At 35.2% G+C, this 18,421-nt stretch overlaps 1 protein-coding gene across 50 annotated transcripts in view; it reads right to left on the bottom strand.

Moving 5' to 3' along the window:
* The window catches only part of Dscam1 (Down syndrome cell adhesion molecule 1), a 77,281-nt gene extending 59,361 nt beyond the window's left edge, over nt 1-17,920 (bottom strand). For 49 of the 50 annotated variants that reach the window (XM_018012323.2, XM_089472062.1, XM_018012325.2 and 46 more), the window contains exons 1-2: nt 17,420-17,920; nt 11,549-11,760 (exon numbers count right to left, since the gene is read on the bottom strand). In XM_018012323.2, the coding sequence (XP_017867812.1) occupies nt 11,549-11,612 (64 nt within the window). In that variant the 5' untranslated portion in view covers nt 11,613-11,760; nt 17,420-17,920. The remainder of the gene's footprint in view (nt 1-11,548; nt 11,761-17,419) is intronic. The other variant, XM_089472031.1, reaches the window with a different exon arrangement.
* Nucleotides 17,921-18,421: the final 501 nt, after the last annotated feature.

Here is an 18,421-nt window from a genome sequence, read left to right as displayed (position 1 = left end):
ACTCAACAATATTCTTCGTACACTTTATGGAATTGAGTCTATTTGCTGTGAGCTTTAAAATGCGGCTGTCTTAATGAGATTTAAATAATAAATATTACTTTAAAAAAAAACTAATTGCAGGGCATCTCTTAGTGCTCCATACCCCACTGCCAAACTTCTACCCATTACACTTGGCTTTATACAACGTCTTCTTCATTTCGTTGCACTGCTTTGCCTCGACCTTTTGGAATCAGAGTGGTTTTTTTTTCCTTTTTAGGAAATCTTTTCGACAGGTGTTTTCGGCATGGACATATTAAAGTGGCTCGGTCAGTTTTTACCCTATCTTGAGGTTTTTGGCAAACGGCAAGCACAATAAACAAACCAACGGAACCGGTTTTATACTTCTTTTTTTTACAATTTTTTTTTTTTTTTTTTTTTTTTTTGCCGGCAATCTCTTTCCAGATGCTGATGACGCTAGCAGCTGCTCAACTCATGCGATTTATCTGAGCAAAAAAAAAAACTCAACTTAATTGCGTCTCTCAATTCTCTACGCTCATAGAGCACAGATATAAATATAGCTATATATATATATATATATATATATATATATATACATATATACAACTTGGCGACTTCTGAGTGCAGTAAATATCTCATAATTCTGTATGTGGCAAAATCATTAAGTGCGTAGGGGATTGCAAGTGTCGTTAATGGGTGCTAAGGTCACGTTGCCCTCTGTCATTCGAGTCTAGAATCAAATGCAGGCAATGCTGGCGCCACAGTAAATAAACAGTAGCGCGAACAGCGACAGCCACAGTGCGAACTAAAGTAAACAAATATGAGAAAAGCATTTGCCTGAAAGCATGTAGAAATGACGCATAGCTAGAGAATTTCAATGACTTGAAGAGAAAACATGGAGTATTATTGCTAAGAAACAGATGACAGGTAATATTATAACTGCATATGCGATATATGATAAGTAAGTATAGATATATCAATATAGATATTCCCAATTGTACTTTCAATGCCTGCCAATGCCTTTGCCTATTGACGCCCCAGCAATACCCAATCCCAGCCCCGCCCCCGTTAATTAGCCTTTGCTCCGTTACACTTACAATGCCCAAAACAAAACACGCAATTATTTGTAACGCCCATCGATGATGCGTGCTGGGAAAGCAATGAAAATGAAAGGAAATAAGAAATTAATAATTTCCTGTCTAGCCAAAACAAAGCGCAGAAGCTCAATAGGCACACGTATGACGACTGACGCGCCCCAAATATGCCGTTCAACACGCACCTAGATTACAGGTCGCAGGTCACAGGTCACAGTTGACAGGTCAGTTTGGAGGTTGGCTTACCACACACACTTACACACACATTGACAGACACGCAAACGAAATTTTATTTTTATTACGAGTAAAACAATAGAAATATTTATAGAGCTGTTTTATAGGCAAGCTCTCCTAATTTAAGAGTCCACATACGACATGATCCATGTAAGATTCTATATAATTTTAATGGATATTTATTTAGACAACTTAGTTATTTTTTATATTGTATATCCTATGTGTATATTTATGTATATTATTATAATAACTAATCAACAAAATGATAAGATGTAATAGCATATAAAATGGGAGGGAAATGTAAAAAAAGAAGTGATAAAAAAATAAAATAAATTAATAAATAATAATTTATCAAAATTATACATATATATAATTTACCATAAAAAATGTAATATGATAAAATTGATAAAAATAAAATTTACCAAGTAAATTGATCAAATAAATTAACATAAAATGATATGAAAAATTAATGTAAAATTTATCATAAATATAAAATACATCAAATAAAATAAATTTATGATAAATATAAAAATTAATAAATATATTTCATAATATTAATATAAATAATAAAAATTCATAAATAATAGAAAACATTTTTAGTCAATATATAATTTATTATAAATATTCATATTCATCAATTGATAAATTAAAAAAAAAAAAAATAATAAGAAATATATTTGATAAAATTAATAAAAGTTTGAAATTAAAAAATAATATTGTAGAATATATATTTAGGCCAGATATAATTTATTATAAATAAAAAATAAAGATATGTGAACTGAATTAATAAATTAATACAAATTACAAAATCAATGTAGCTATATCGATACAATCATTAAAACTGACAATATATATATATATGCCTAAATTTAAAACAGATTTTAGTATTTCGTTTTAATACCTCTTATAGCCTTATACATATATAAAGCACATTTCTGTGTGTGCTTTGCGAGTGGAAAGAAGAAACATCTGCTGACAAGCATAAAAACCTGTTCGCCAGCTGTTCGAGCACCGCCAAACATTTCGAATTGGTCTGCAGCTTTGCCCACTCATTCACTCATTCGCTCATTCATTAGATTCGTGTCGCGGCTAAGACCCACACAGAGTCACGTGTAGAGCGGCCCATGCAAGCTTTAATAAGTGTTTGGCCAAACTGCAATTAGCTAAATCTTACTACAACGTAGCCCACGCGAAGCTGACTTAGAATTCGAGCAAGCTAGCACCGTCTGCTCGGTGCCCGTTCGCTACTCAATTAAAGTTAGCGGCGACAACTAAAACCACAGCCAACCAACTTGTCCACCTTGTGGTCTGTTGATGGAAAGGTGACAAGACACATAGAGAGAGAGAGAGAGAGAGAGAGAGAGAAGAGCACGTGTGTGTGTGTGTGTCTCGAGTTTGAGCGGCTTGGAGCACGTGAGATGCCGTTAAGTTGACAGGCGACAGGAAACGGGAGACAGGAGATGGAAGGCAGGAGTCGTGGACCAGCATGTGGTTGGGTAGTCACAAATGAGAGTATTAGGTAGAGCGCACATGAAATTCTGTTATGCACTGAGCGAACTGCCAGCACAGTGGGACCAAAGCTAACATAATTATAAATCGATTTCAACTAAAGCGCAAGTCGGGAATGCCCGACTAGGAGAGAATGATCCTTAACGGATCAGCGATTTCAAAATACTCTCTGGCTCTAGCCTGACCTGATCTGATAACCTGTACCACCACCGTTCTGGGTTAATAAATATACTATATAATCTCTATACTCAAAGCTCGCTATCGACAACGACATGCTTACAACTTGACAATGCACATCAGCTCTACTATCTCACTCATGATAAGTGATAATGACAATTGCGATTGTTAGATTAGACAAGAATTAGTGCATTTTAATGTAAGTATGGACATGTAATATATAAATAAGATAATAAATAAAATTTACTATTTAATTAATAACTGCTTTGTATAGCACATTTAAATTCAGATTTCTATATTTGTAGCTTGCTAAAGTATCTATGCCAAATAAGATAAATAAGCTATGCATGCACGATTTTAAACAGTATAGACTTTCGTCCCACTGTGCGTAGGCAGACGCTGATGACAGTGGCTGCAAATGTCAGACGTAGTGGCAAATGCTGAAGCTGACGCGCGCTGGCTACTTGTGGGGGGAGGGGGTGGCTGGCTGATGACTGTCACATAAAGAGAGAGAGAGAGAGAGAGAGTGGGAGTATGAGAGTAAGTGAGTGTGACAACGAGAGGGTGGTTTGTCTACGCACTGTGTGGGTGGGTTTTCAGCCTCTTTTATAGTGCATGGGAATGTGTTAAGAGAGTCTGCAAGGAAACAAGCCCCAGCGGGCAAAAAAAAAAAAAAAAAAAACTCTAAAACAAAATAAAACAAAAGGAGAAACAAACCAGACGCGCTTTGCATACATAAAAAGCGGCTCGAATTAATTAAGGCCCGCTGAACGAGACGCCAAAAAATGAAGAATAAACACGCGAGCAATGGAACTTTAAATATATTTAACGTGAAATAAAAGAATTGTTTTGTCTGTCTGCCTGTTCGTTCGTTCGTCTGTCTCTCTGGTTGCCTGCCGGTCCGCTCGTTAGCCAGATTACAGAGCCACGATAAGCCCACGACGACGACGAGTTGGCAGCTCCCAAAAAACAACAACAAAAAAAAAAACGTGACTCAGTTTATATACAGAAACATACTCCTATTATAGGGGCCAGCGCTTGGCATGCCTGTCATACGCGACTCGACTCTGATGATGTCTGCCTGATAAATGTCACCTCGTTCGCTCTCTGGGCGAGGCAATCAAATATTTAACAAATTATGGCTGGATTTCTCGCTTCTTCTTCTCATTTAAGGGGGGGGCGCCAAAATTATGTTAAACTCAATTTTGTCTTTGTGTTAATGAAGATGCCTCCAACAGATTTCTCTAGTCTCGTTAAGCTGATAAAAATTGTTTTTTTTTTTTTCTTAATTTAATGCCACATTATTCAACACCAAAAGTCAAGGAATATCACATATATTTATATATATTTAGTGTGAGCAGCTGATGCGTATCGCAATTCTTGATTGTATTTCTAAAGAAGTGTTTACTAATTTGTATATTCACAGTGTTTTATTTATGAAACATAACTGTCAACACAATCATATTTGTGCGCTGGCTAAGAGAGGGAGTGAGAGAGGGACAGGGAGTAGTCGTAGGTATATCTACTTAATTTCCACTTACTCGCATACCTACATACATAACTCAAGCAGCAAAACAAACTCACACACACACATACAGACACCCACACATATACAGACACACCCACCCAATGGGACTTACTCCTCTCTAAGTATGAGCGAAAGGGAGCGGGAATTTAATTCTCCCTTCACCGCTCTCCGTTCTCCGTTCTCAGCTCTCAGCTGTTCGTCCTAGTCCCACATCCAGGGGCTTGTCGTATATGTACATGAAATGTGGCAACAGCGCACGCGGCTCTAAACATTTTTGAGCCAGCAAAAAAAATGTTGGTGACCAAGCTCTGCTTTTCACGCCAAAGTGTAAAATATTCATGATGATGATGATGTTGCTGACGATAATGACGCTTAAGCGGGCGGCACAATAATTAATATGCCGAGAGATGAATGCGTGAGATCTGCTGTTGCCTTAGCATACAAAATAAAAACACTTTGTTAATGCCGCTCAACATAGGCGAATGCCTTGCTTTAAATTAAATGTGTGTTTTGTAATAGATAAAATATTAATTAATTCAACTAAATTTCAATAGAAAAAGGGGTTGACTAAGAGATACTCTGTGATGCCCAGTCAAATGCTGTTGCTGATAGAATTCTGGTTTGGATTTCGGACCATATATTATGAAAAACCTATACAGATGAGCCAAAAATATACTACGTTATTCAACATGATCTTAAAAAATTATAAAAATTATAAAAATTATATTAAAGAAAAATTTACAGACCTGAAACTATTCTTGCCATAACAGTCTAATTTTATTTATACCAAAAATAATGCTTTATTTATTTTTTATAATATAATACCATTATAATATACTTTTAATATTATTTTCTTCATATCTTTTATTTCTATATATTTATTTTATTTATAATTTATTAAGAAATCACATTCCAAAAGTATTTATTTCTTGTCAATTTTAAAGCTTAGTTAAGAAAGAAATTTAGTAATTTAACAAAGATTTTCTTTTAATTTATTTATCTACTTTAAATTGAAATCTTTTCATCCTGCAAACTGCTCAAATTTGTAATCTCTCAGCGCCCTAACAAATATTCAAATGCCATTTCATAAATTGTCTGAAACGACTTCGAGGCTATGCACTTACTCGACACGCTCTTAACTTAAGTGCCAGAAATCTTGCCCCATAACATTTTTTGTTTTCTAGGCCTACAGACGCATAAATTGCCAGCGATGCATTTTCAGCAGCAGCTCGTAAAATATTTTCGGCTGCCGGCTACTTTGAATATATACAAAATGTACATACATATGTGTTTGTAAATTTGTCTTAGACATATCTGGGTTGGCTATAGAAACGCCTAATGAGCTTAGGCGAAATATGTATGACAAATGCTTTAAATGGCGCAGACGTTGACTCTTTGATGTCGCAGCTTTGGAGGATTTGTAAGGCACGCCTGAGAGACAGAAAAGCAAACTGATTTTCCAATATTACACAGCACAAAACTAGGAGAACTCCGCATAATAACATCAAACTTTACCCATTAAAGTGCCGCTGCATGATTGTGTCTCAGCGCTCCATCGAATCCAGCCCCAAACAGCCCCAAACAAAGGCGCTGGCAGACAGTCGCATTCCTGCGGCTGTGTCGACAATTTTCCTGCACTTTGGCGCAAACATAATAACTAATAATAAACGGGAAGCATGCACAGAGTGACAGAGAGAGAAAGAGAGACAGAGAGAGACACGTTTCGAGAGAACCATTAAAAATAAATCATGTATAGAATGCATATACATATACATATATATATATGTGGAATTGAGTTTCTATGCAGCAGCAGCAGCAGCAGCTGCTCCTCTTCCATATTTCAAGTGCTTGCTCCTCTCAGCTCCTCTCAGCTCTTCTCGGCTCTTCTCTTATTGTTTGGACAAGCGCCGCGTGTGATATGCCTCCATCGTCGGCTTCTGTTCTCCTCCAGATAGGGAGCAGGCTACGAGGCTACGAGTCCCCTTGCTTCGGCTAGTGTACATCAATCATTTGTAATTATACGCGTCTCTCTTCGATCCCCGCTGCTTTCTTTTTCCTTGTGTGTATAACGGAAATGGCTTTTATTTTGGCAGCTCGGTTCACTGATCTGATCTCTGTGCGTGCGAGTGTGCCTGTGCGTGTGGAGAACATCATCTCGATCTCATCTCTCACTTGAGGCCTGTCACTTCAATCGAGACAATTCATGAGCGCACAGCCTGACGTAATGTGTAGCAAGAGCCATAGGCAAAAGACAGAGCTAAATAGTTGGATATTCTTTTCTCTAGATCATAGCCATACATATATGATCCTAATCTAGTAACTAGCGTAATCATACAAGAGTCCATGACTATCAAATCTTCTAGTGAATGTGACAGAAACGAAGCTTGAAACTTGAATGCTGCAGCTGCATGACAAAAGCTGAATGCTACGAGACTTAATTGGAGGTACAAATTAATGCTGTCGAAAAATTGATCATAATTGCTTGCTAAGTAAAAGGCATAGCTTTACGAATAACTATGAACAAAATAATAATATGATTTCGTAAGTGTTCTAAGTTTGGGTCTTCTAGCGAATGTATGGTGAAAGAAACTGCTAAGAGTGCATGACAGAGGCTGCATGACAAAAGCTGAATGCTACGCGACTCGATTGAAAGTCATTAATGAACCTTGTATAAATCAATATGATCAATATAAATAATTGCTCGTTAAGTAAAAGGCATAGCCCTTTGAATATGAACTATTAACAACATAATCATATGATTATAGTATATGAATGAATGCTCTAAGTTTGGGTCTTTTAGCGAATGCATGGCGACAACTAACTGCTATGAGACTGCATGACAGAAGCTGAATGATATGACACTCGCTGGATGGTATATCTATGAAATTTATGGAAATATTCGTCATAATTGCTCGCTAAATAAAAGACATAGGCTTATGAATGAATATTAAAAATGCTCAACTCTTCTAGTAAATGCTACAAAGACAAAGTTTGAAACTAGAGTTAATGCAGCTGCATGACAAAAGCTGAATGCTACGACACTCTATCGAAAGTACACAATACCAAGGTCAGAATACCATTAAGCTTGTGAAAATATTGATCGTCATTGCTCACAAAATAGAAAACATAATCACATGAGTGGCTGAAATGCTCGTATTTCAGTTCACTTCACTCTTCAGCTCTTTAAGCAAATGTTTGCAAAAACTATATGAGGATACATGACAGAAGCTGAGTGATATGACACTCTAAGTATGGTAAACCGAGGAAACTTGTGAAAATATTAATCATAATTGCTCACTAAGTAATGTTGTGCATAGCCACATGAATAGTCTGAAATTGTATTCCAACTCTTTTAGGAATGTTACAAAACGAAGCTTGAAACTTGAGTTACAGCAGCTGCGTGACAAAAGCTGAATGCTACGAGACTCAATGGGAGGTACATTAATTTATGCTGTGGAAATATTGATCATAATTGCTTGCTAAGTAAAAGGCATAGCCTTATGAATAACTATGAACAAAATAATAATATGATTACGTAAATGTTCTAAGTTTGGGTCTTCTAGCAAATGTATGGTGAAAGAAACTGCTATGAGACTGCATGACAAAAGCTGAATGCTGCGAGACTCGATGGAAAGTCAGCCTTGTACAAATCACTATGGTCAATATCATAATTGCTCGTTAAGTAAAAGGCATAGCCCTTTGAATATGAACTATGAACAACATAATCATATATTATATCATTATATCATATGAATGAATGCTCTAAGTTTGGGTGTTTTAGCGAATGCATGGCGAAAGCTAACTGCTGTGAGACTGCATGACAGAAGCTGAATGATATGACACTCGCTTGATGGTAGATCTATGCAATTTTTGAAACTATTTGGCAGAATTGCTCGCTAAATAAAAGGCATACGCTTATGAATGATTATGAAACCATGCTCAACTCTTCTAGTAAATGCTACAAAAACAAAGTTTAAAATTTGAGTTAAGGCAGATGTATGACAAAAGCTGAACGCTATGACACTCGTTGGAAGGTACATTATTACCAAAGACTGAATTCTTGTGGAAATATTGATCATCATTGCTCACGAAATAGAAAATATAATCATAATCATCATCACTGAAATGTTCATATTGCATAGTTCAGCTCTTCTAGGAAATGTTTTTCAAAAACTATTTGATATGAGACAGAAGCTGACTGATATGACACTCTACGCATAGTAAATCTATGAAACTTGTATTATTGCTCATAACTGCTGGCTATATAAAACGACATAGCCACACGAATGAATCTGAAATTGTATGCTAACTATTCTAGTAGATGTTACAAACGCAAAACTTGAAGCTTGAGCTAAGGCAGCAGCATGACAAAAGCTGAATGCTATGACACTTGATAAAAAGTACATTTACGAAACCTGATCATAATTGCTCGCTAAGTAAAAGGCATAGCCAAACAGTTAACATAAATGACTTCAAAAACAAATCAGCTAAGTACTTTGGTATAAATTTATTTTGGTTAACGAGTTTTTAATACCCACTGGGAAATGAGATCTTTAAAAGAGAAAAGTTTCATAATTATACAAACAATTTACAAGACTTTTCTTCTGATTCTAACTAGCTGATACTTCTCAAGTATTAGATAAGAATTCTCGTTGAGTTTACTAAAGAGATCTTTCCCATCAATTCAAAACTATCAAAACAAAAGATATTTCAACTTGGGCATTCCGTTTCTTGCCTCAACATTCCAGCAGTCCAGACAGACGATTTATATTCATAAAATGTAGTTAGCATCAGTATTATTAATATTATGCTTGTGTTTCTATAAATGTTACTCGAGCTGTATTCAATTGTTCGCTTCCTGTAGATACAACGATTTGCTGCTGCAGCGCATTATCTCTGTGTGTTGAATTTCAAACCAATTGAATTAAATGCGAATTAAATGCGTTGCTGCTGCCAGCGAAAATAAAAGATGCATTTTAGCTTACATTATGCTGAGCGATCAATGTGTGTGTGCGTGTGTGTGTGGGATAAAAGCTTGTTTACATTTTTTGTTGCTGTCTGTATTCAGTTATGGGCAGGGAAAATTGGCGCAAAATGTTTTTAATCAATTTCAATTGAATGATGACCCGCACAATCAGCGCAAGATGCGCGCCAGCCGTTCGAGAGCAAGAAATATAGAATAAAATCAACTTTGGCATTGTATCTTTTACTTGGCATTTGTATCTGAGAAATGCTCGTGTGCCGCTGCCTTTGAAGCAATAGAAATGAAGATATATCATATTTTTTACAATAAAAAGTCTTTTATTGTATATGGAATTTTCTAAAGGCAATAGAAAGGCATTTCTTGGTCATAAAATCAATTATGCCTCTCTATATATGTATATTCATCTATCCATTGTCGTCTGTCAACCTTAGTTAAATGATATGTATATAAGGTATTCATGATCCATTCACAGTCTGCCTTTTTTTATATATACACACTTCAATTTCTTTTCTCTCTTCCATTTTCATTCTATTCTAAACTGGTTTCGATTTCACTTGATTGCTTTCAATTGTAAGCATGCGAAATTACGTAATTGAATTTTTAATTTTTTATTCGCAAACAAAAATTCATTTATTTTATTCTTGTACATGTTTTTGCGCTGTTGCTTTTGTGTCCATTTATTTTTAGCTGCCTCTGCGAATGCGGCTTCAAGGGGCTTGCTCCAAATCTTCTATTTACAGTTGAAGAAAAACAACGAAATTGCGCATACGACACGTGTAACATGGGCAAATTATAAATATATAACCTAGAAGATATATAAGGGTCATACTTTCTCTTAAATAATATACACGTATACATAAATATATAGAGCAAAATATATATATAATAATATATAAATGTATATACAGGTATAATATTTATAATTGTATAAAATATAATTCTCATATATTTATATAGGAGCAATGTGAATTTTTCTCTTCTAACTCTCTCATGGTCTTTGAACAATCAAATTGATTATTTAACAGTACAACGATATCGCAGTAGGTTAAATGTTTGCCCCCAAAATGTTGCCATTTGTGTATAATAATTCTTTATATGCGAAATTTATATATCTACGATATATGCTATATATAAATAATATTGATATAAAAATGTATATCATATCTCTATACATAATAAAAACTGTAGTATTACACTTTATTAATATATCCTATATATATATGTATGTTTATATGATTGTTATATTAAATATATCAACTCTAAAGACGCTAGACAATTAATTGAAATGTCTGAGCTAATTCTTGCTATATATTCCTATGACATACTTGAACTAATTTTGTCCATTACCTATGCATACATACAACCCATATACCCTTTCTTATGCATTTACAAGGCATATATATTATCTAAGAATGCATTCAACAAGCATAAGGCATGTTTACAGCTGAGGGCAAACAGTTGACGCACATTTGCTGCAGTTAAACATAACTCGAATGCCAAGCATAATTCTTATCTAAGTACAGCGGACTTTCATAGAGTATCTAGCAGAGTTTTTGTGTCAATAAGATAAAAGCGCAGCCAGTAGTAAAAGTTGAAATGTAAATGGAGCAAACAGAGTCAGGAATGTAAAGAAAGAAACAAAGAGAAACATTGCACAATTTGAAATGATCAAAATGTAGCCGTTTTGACTATTTGTTTTTACAACATTCTATTTATAAAGACATCAGAAGAGAGAAATGGAGCGAGCAAGCGAGAAGGAAAGAGATGGCGAGAAGAAGATATAGTTGCAGTTGCAAACAAAAGTTTAGTTGAAGAAATTTTAGAAGAAATCCTTTACTAATTTGTTTCTTCTTTATTTAAGACCCGAAAAACCGTGGGAAACTTTTCTGACAAATTTCAAAATTTTCCGGATTGACGCATGGTATGCTTCGTGATATTTTCTCAAGTGGCATGAAAGCATAGCATTTTCCGCTGAAAACTAATATCGTAAAATAGAAAATCTAATGAAATTTATAAATTACTCACCAAGTAGAGCAACAGCTGCGAACAGCGTTAGCCATTTGTGGCATTCGTTGGGCATCATCATCATCGCAATGATGTAGGCCGTCCCGGTAGTCTCGTCTGGATTATGAGTTTTCCGGCTTGGGGTTGTATCGATTTTATGCGAAAAACACAAAACACCCTTTGGATGTGAACACACGCGGTTAGTTAACTGTAGACGCCCGGTGACTCAGCTGCTGCAATGGCAGAAGGAAAATATTGTGAGGGTTAGGATTAGTTTAAATATTTCAGGTCTTATATGATATAGTAAAAGAAAACAAAAACTTTGCTGTTTAAATATGTATATATACACCTATATTAATTACCTCTCACTTGCATAGATCTATCGATTTTAAGTGCCCGCAACAGCAACAACAACAGCAATGAGACCTTACCCAATGCTAATGAAATGCAAGTAATTTGATTAGGCAAACACAACAACCCCCAAATGGCAACCCTTTAGTAAAGAAAATCCCAACCCCACCAGCTACCTGCTGAACGTGCAAAATTTACTTTGCGAATCGTGTAGCACAGTGTTAAATAATAAAGCTGAAAGTGGCTCAAAAAGGCGTGGCTGTCTATCAATCAAAGTGTGTCTGAATGTTAGTGTGTGTGAGACCCTTAAAACTCATTTGATTTGTAAACTCAGCTCAAGTTGTTTGAACAAAATTAAATACCGACATAGGCAAATGGGATTGTTAATTATTCTAATAATATAGTTAATAATTAACTCATTAATTAATTCATTATTACCATTTTTAATAAATATATATTTTGGTATAAGATAAATAGGAAAATTTCTAAATGTTATATAATAATAATAATTAATTATTAAATGTAATTCATTATAAAAGTTTTTTATGAATGTATTATAAAATATATAATAAAAAAATGTTATAATTTCCAAAATATATTTATAAATAATTATTTAATTTGTAGATGATTTAATAGATTCACAATATATTATTATTATAATTAAAAATCAATTAATAAACTATTCAAAAAATTTATAAAAATACTGCATAAAAATATATAAAAAAATATATAAATATTAGAATATTATATTAACAAATTATTTTTTTTTTATAATTTTACATTAACCAATTATTAATTTAATTACACTAATTTCTTTTAAAGTATTTCACTAAACTCTTATTTTTAATAATTTCTCATTTTTATTGAGTTTAGTTTTTAATATACGAGCTTTTTCTTTTATTATAAATATAAGCTTAAATCTCTTCAACTATAAAGTGCACTAAGCTCTGCTTTGTCTTTCATCACCACAACACATCGCCCGCATCTACATGTAAATCCATCAAACTGAAACGTGCCAACAATTTGTCCACAGATGCCACATATGGTAGTCGAATTAGACCCGCAGACTTGCGACAACGCCAACTATTTATAAAGCTATACAAACTATCAGCAAAGCAATGCATATAGGAAAAGGGAAGCACATACAGACAATGCAGCAAACTAGCTAAGAGTTGTGGGGAATAGTCAATACTCTTAAATATGAATTTATATTTAATAAAAGTATTTGATGAAATCTAATTCGTATGATTTACAAATAAAATGTATATATAAATATTTTAAACTAAAATAAAATTAACAAAAATTATAAAAATATAATAGAAAATGAATAATATGATATATAAATATTAATTATAAAAAAATATATAACAAACATATAAATTTATACATTATAATTAGTATTCAAAAAAAAAAAAAATAAAAAAAAAATAAAAATAAAATAATAGAAGTAAAGGTATCTACGGTTCTATATAGAGTATGCATATAATTTGATATTGCATTTAATTTTATTTTACTATGAAGGCAGCTTAATTATATTATATTGCTATTTATGATGTGACTCTAGCTTGATATAGAGCTAGAGTCACATCATAAATAGCAAATGATTTGACTAAAATAAAAGCTACTCAGAGAAAACTGTAACTATATAAATCTGTTAAGACTTAAGTATTATTGCTTTAAAATTATATAAGTATATAATAGCATAGGAAACTATCATAAAAGGCAGATAGTAAAGTATATGATAAAAAATATAAACATGAATTATAATTTTATACTTAAGATTTGTATTGAGTTGTATAGATTAACTAAAGCCTACTTTTTGGCCACATTGACGCTTGGAGCTTAACTTAAGTAGTGCTTAAGAAAACTAGTTTTTCGATAATAAATCTATTGGCAAAACATCTATACTTTACAGTCTATATTCTATTTTCATTAAATATATGCGTTTATTAAAAACAAAACCATAAATTGGGGTTTTCAATTGGTTCTATTATAGCTCGTTACACATTTCATTTGAGAACTGGAATGCCCAGTGTTAGAGTGGAGGGCAACTACTGTCGATGTGGATGTCATTAATTAAACCTCAAATGGGCAAATGGGCAGCAATGGGGCAATAGAAAATCCACTTCGATGTCGTCTTGTGCCTGCTGTCAACCATAAAGTAGCAAACGTTCCTCCCCCACACAGACATTGGCGTGCTTTAAAAATGAAGAGAAAAAAACTAAGACTAGCAGGAAGTCACGATTTCAAACCTACATAAATATATCTATATAAATACGTAGATGTATGTATATGTATGTATATATCTATCATTTCTTTGGTCTGTCTGGCTGTGACATATGTCGCTTATGAACTTGCCATAGACACGGCTCATGGACATGGATATCCACATGGAGTCTGTCCATCCGCCTGACCCTCAGTCACTCCCCGTCCGCCCGTCTGTCCATCTGGGCATGTGTCTTAGGCTTATAGTAGAAGTTTATATATAAACGAATTTCATAGACAATTTGTTTGCTTTTTAGCACTTAATTAAAACTTGAGTGCAGTGTGCCCTGGCAACAAATGCTTCAAGCTCTTTATGATTTTTCTTAGCAGTGTTTTCTGTTTTTTTATGGCTATCTAATGAATTTTACTATTTGAGGAGGGGTTGAGCGACGCATGCGCAGCAGCAGCCAAAGTCGGCACGTGGCCAGCCATAAAGGGAGGATCGGCCAGACAGAGACACCCTGTCAAATGTTAGCTTTCAAATAGGTTTAATGAACTTTATCCGAGGGTAAACGCAAATCCCTTTGAAAAGTTTTCCTCTTGGCCTACGACGCAGTTGCGCAGCTGCGCACTCGACTTTGGGGTGGAACAGAGGAAAAGTAAACAGCTATTTCATATAATTTCACAGCTCACAATTGTTCATCTGATTAGAGTTTTGAATTAATGTTGTACGCAGTTTCTATATGTTGTATTTAGATATATACATATATATGTATATATATATATGTAAAGCAGCCTCTATTCCTCACAATTTCCTTCCACACGATTCCGCTGCGAATTACTATAATTAAACATATGCCGCAAATTGCGCGCCTCAATTTGAAAAACATCTGGTAATCGGTCAACACCCCAGCCATAAGCATTTGCGATCCCATATATAACTCAACTATATCTTTTTCTTTCTCTATTAAACTCAAAATTTTATAAATAATTTGCAAATTGTATATGGCCTTAATAGCATATTTATAGCATAAACATGGAAATTAGGGGCATATAAAGAAATAAATTACATCATAGATAGATAGAGTTAAAGACAGAGAGAGAGAGAGAGAGAGAGAGACAGAGAGAACGAGAGAGGGAGGGTGAAGGAGAGATAGATATATTTATGAGAAAGATGTTAATACGTTTATGGCTCCACAAAAAACTATGTATATATGAACATACATATGTATATATCATAGCATAAAAATGAATAATATAAAAGTCGATTTTTATGCGCAATTTACATTGATTTAAAAAAAAAAAAAAAACAATAATAATAATAATAATAATAATTTATTCAAAATAACAGATTCGGAAAGATAAAAAAAATATAAATAAATATTTTTCGACATAAGAATTCAAAGACTAAAATTTCTAAACGCTTTAATACTATATTCATAGTGATCTACAGTATTACTTATAGCATAAATCGGAATATATCACAAGTTTGATATAAGAAAATAAATATAAAAAAAATTCAAGAATTTTAGTCAGCTAAAATAAATAATAATTGTAATAATAATAATAATAAAGTATGCTGTCAATTGAACAAAGAAATTGAGGACCTCAATTAAGTGTGATCAGATCCGGCTGTGCCGCTCAATCGCGTGGTAAAATCAACGAATCACAAATTTTATTACTCATTCTTGTTGCTCGATTTCCGTTCGGTTGGCAACTAAAAAACATAAAACAAAACAAGAGCAACAAAAAAAAAAAGTCTGTCTGGCTGCATTAGGGTGTCGGCCCAATAAATTTTTGCAATGTTTTCCATTTTTGTACATCAAATTCAAGAGGGGACGAATGGCTGCTTCGCAAAGTGCACTGGCCCAATGCAGGGTCAATTCGCAGCGTTCGTCATCGGCAGACAAAAAAAAAAAGAGGAGAAAAGCAAGTAAACTAAAAAAAAAAAAAAAAAAAAAAACCGGAAAGTAGCGTCCATTGTCCAGCTCGTCGCATGCTGCATGTTCAGTGACCCATTGGACGCTGCTTGCGGCGCCTAATTGAGATTCAAGTGCACTTTGTCCGTGTCCGACTGCAGCAGCCAGGAAACTCTTGTTTAATTATTTGCTTAGCGCATTGCTCATTTTAGCCACAATCAATGTTTGCTATATGCTTGGAGTAGTGCAGGCTTAAGAGTGAGCCAGATATATGTTTTGGTTCACCCTAGCCTGGGCTTGAGTTCGCCAACAAGTTGAAGATGCTTAAAAATCGATACGTCTTTAAATCAAAGGGCATGTCTGCAGAGCCGAAAAAAAAACTCCGCCTAGCAACAGGACAAATGCACAGGACTAAAAAAGAGAAAGGACCTGCAGACAGACAGTTGAGACGTGGGACCAAGGCAGAGGCAGAGGCAGTGGCAAAGGCAGTGGCAACAACAACGCGCAACACTTGCAAAATCAAATAAAGGAAACTACGGCAGCTGCACGGGTTTCTGCCGGGACTTGGGATGAGTGCGTTATTTAGCAGGGGTTGCTCTCACACAAACGCACACTCATACGCACGCACACGCACACGCACACTCGCACACATGTGCACAATGAGGCCTGCGTATGTGTGCCACATGGAAATTTCAGAGGATTTTAAAAGATGCTTCAAGACAAAGTGTACTGAGCCCATGGAGCCTAAGTCTGGCTGGCTGCCTGGCAAGGGAAAAACTACCTGACACAGACAAAGGCAGCTTAGGCAGGTTGCACACACACACACACATGCACACAAATCAGAGTTGCTTTCGCAACTGTGTGAGGCGTAGAGCGCATGCGCTAAGAAAAATTCACCAAGCGATGCAGAAAAGGAATTTGGAAAAATCGCAAATTCTAAATGAAAATCTTCGAAACAACTGATAGACTTATTTTAGAATTTAGCAGAAAACATGAAATTTTATAAATCTAACAATGCTTCCAAACTTTCAACAGTTTAAAGGCCTTTGACAGCGACTGCAACAAGCGCACGGCAAATTCTAGGCAGCGGCGCTATGCCCGCACACACCCTTTTGTGTGTGTGTGTGCGTGTGTGTATGTGGAAGTTAACAAAGTTGATTCGCTAAAGCGAAAACTTTAGTTTTTTGGCGAAAAATCAATAGGAAGCTGAGCCAAAACCAACAAATTCATCTGGCACAAATGATGCACAGATTATCATATCGTCACCGACTGCAGCTTGGGGCTCCCTGGGTGTTGTGGGTGTTGGCATCGCTGTGCATGTGTGGGCGTGGATAAGAATTACAGCAACAACAGCAGACAAAAGAAGATGTTGCCAGACAGATGCGAAAAATACATTGAACTGCTTGTTGTCACCTACCGAACTGATGAATTGATGAATTGCGCTGACTTCTGATGTTAGTTAAAGTGGAATGTGCACAAAAACACTCACTAACACTCACTGAGTGGCAGTGTGAGCAAATTGTAGCAGGGTGCCACTAATCCACTGGGGTGACGACTCTGCACAATAAATGCTGCACAACAAACACACTCGCACTCGAAACACACACACGCACGCTGGCCGTTTTTTTTTTTTTTTTTTGGCGCTGTGCTCTGCTTTTGACACTCGGCTGGTTGTAATTATTTATTGCTTTTGCATTTTATTTTAAATTGAATTTGGCGTATTCACAATTCACGCTCGCACACAGCCGAAGCGCGTAAAACGTTAGAACCACCACCAGGCGAACCGGTTTGCGGGGGTGCGAGTACCGACCGTACCGTAACCGTAGCCTAAACAATGCACACACACAGGCGCACTCTGATAACGCAGACGTAAATTCCGACTCCAATACGTTCGACGGTTAACGTTCGACAATCCAAACCAGACTGAACTGCCTCTCTGTCTGACAGTTGCTCTGAACCGACCGGCCATTTTGGTTTGGCACTCTCTTGCCGCTCGCTGTCAGTGTGTGTGTGAAGGGGCATTTGTTTGGGAAATTCTCTGGGATATTTTCAGGGGACACCTGTTGATATTTTGTTGTGAGTAACGGCAGCGGGGAAATGTACTACTACAGATTTGTTATTGTTAGGAATATAGTAAAATATAATACTATAATATATTAGAGAGAATGTGTTGAAGCGGGCGTATAAAAAGTGGCATCTATTCTTATATATTCTTAGTCAGCAGCACATGGGAGCAAAAGCTGTGCTGTGTTTATTTACTTTGATGCTGACTAATTACTGAATTGTGAGAAAATCTAGCGGATATATAGAGCAGATGAATTGCTTTACAAAAGATGTATATTTTTTTGTTAAAATATTTTTATTCGGAATATGAATTTGATATAAAGCATATGCAAGCATCTTATAATTCTTGCATTGT

The sequence above is a fragment of the Drosophila arizonae genome, chromosome 5, assembly GCF_054131065.1.
Source record: "Drosophila arizonae isolate 15081-1271.41 chromosome 5, UAZ_ARI_1.0, whole genome shotgun sequence".
NCBI classification, from domain to species: domain Eukaryota; kingdom Metazoa; phylum Arthropoda; class Insecta; order Diptera; family Drosophilidae; genus Drosophila; species Drosophila arizonae.
This window is presented reverse-complemented; position numbering and strand designations above follow the sequence as displayed.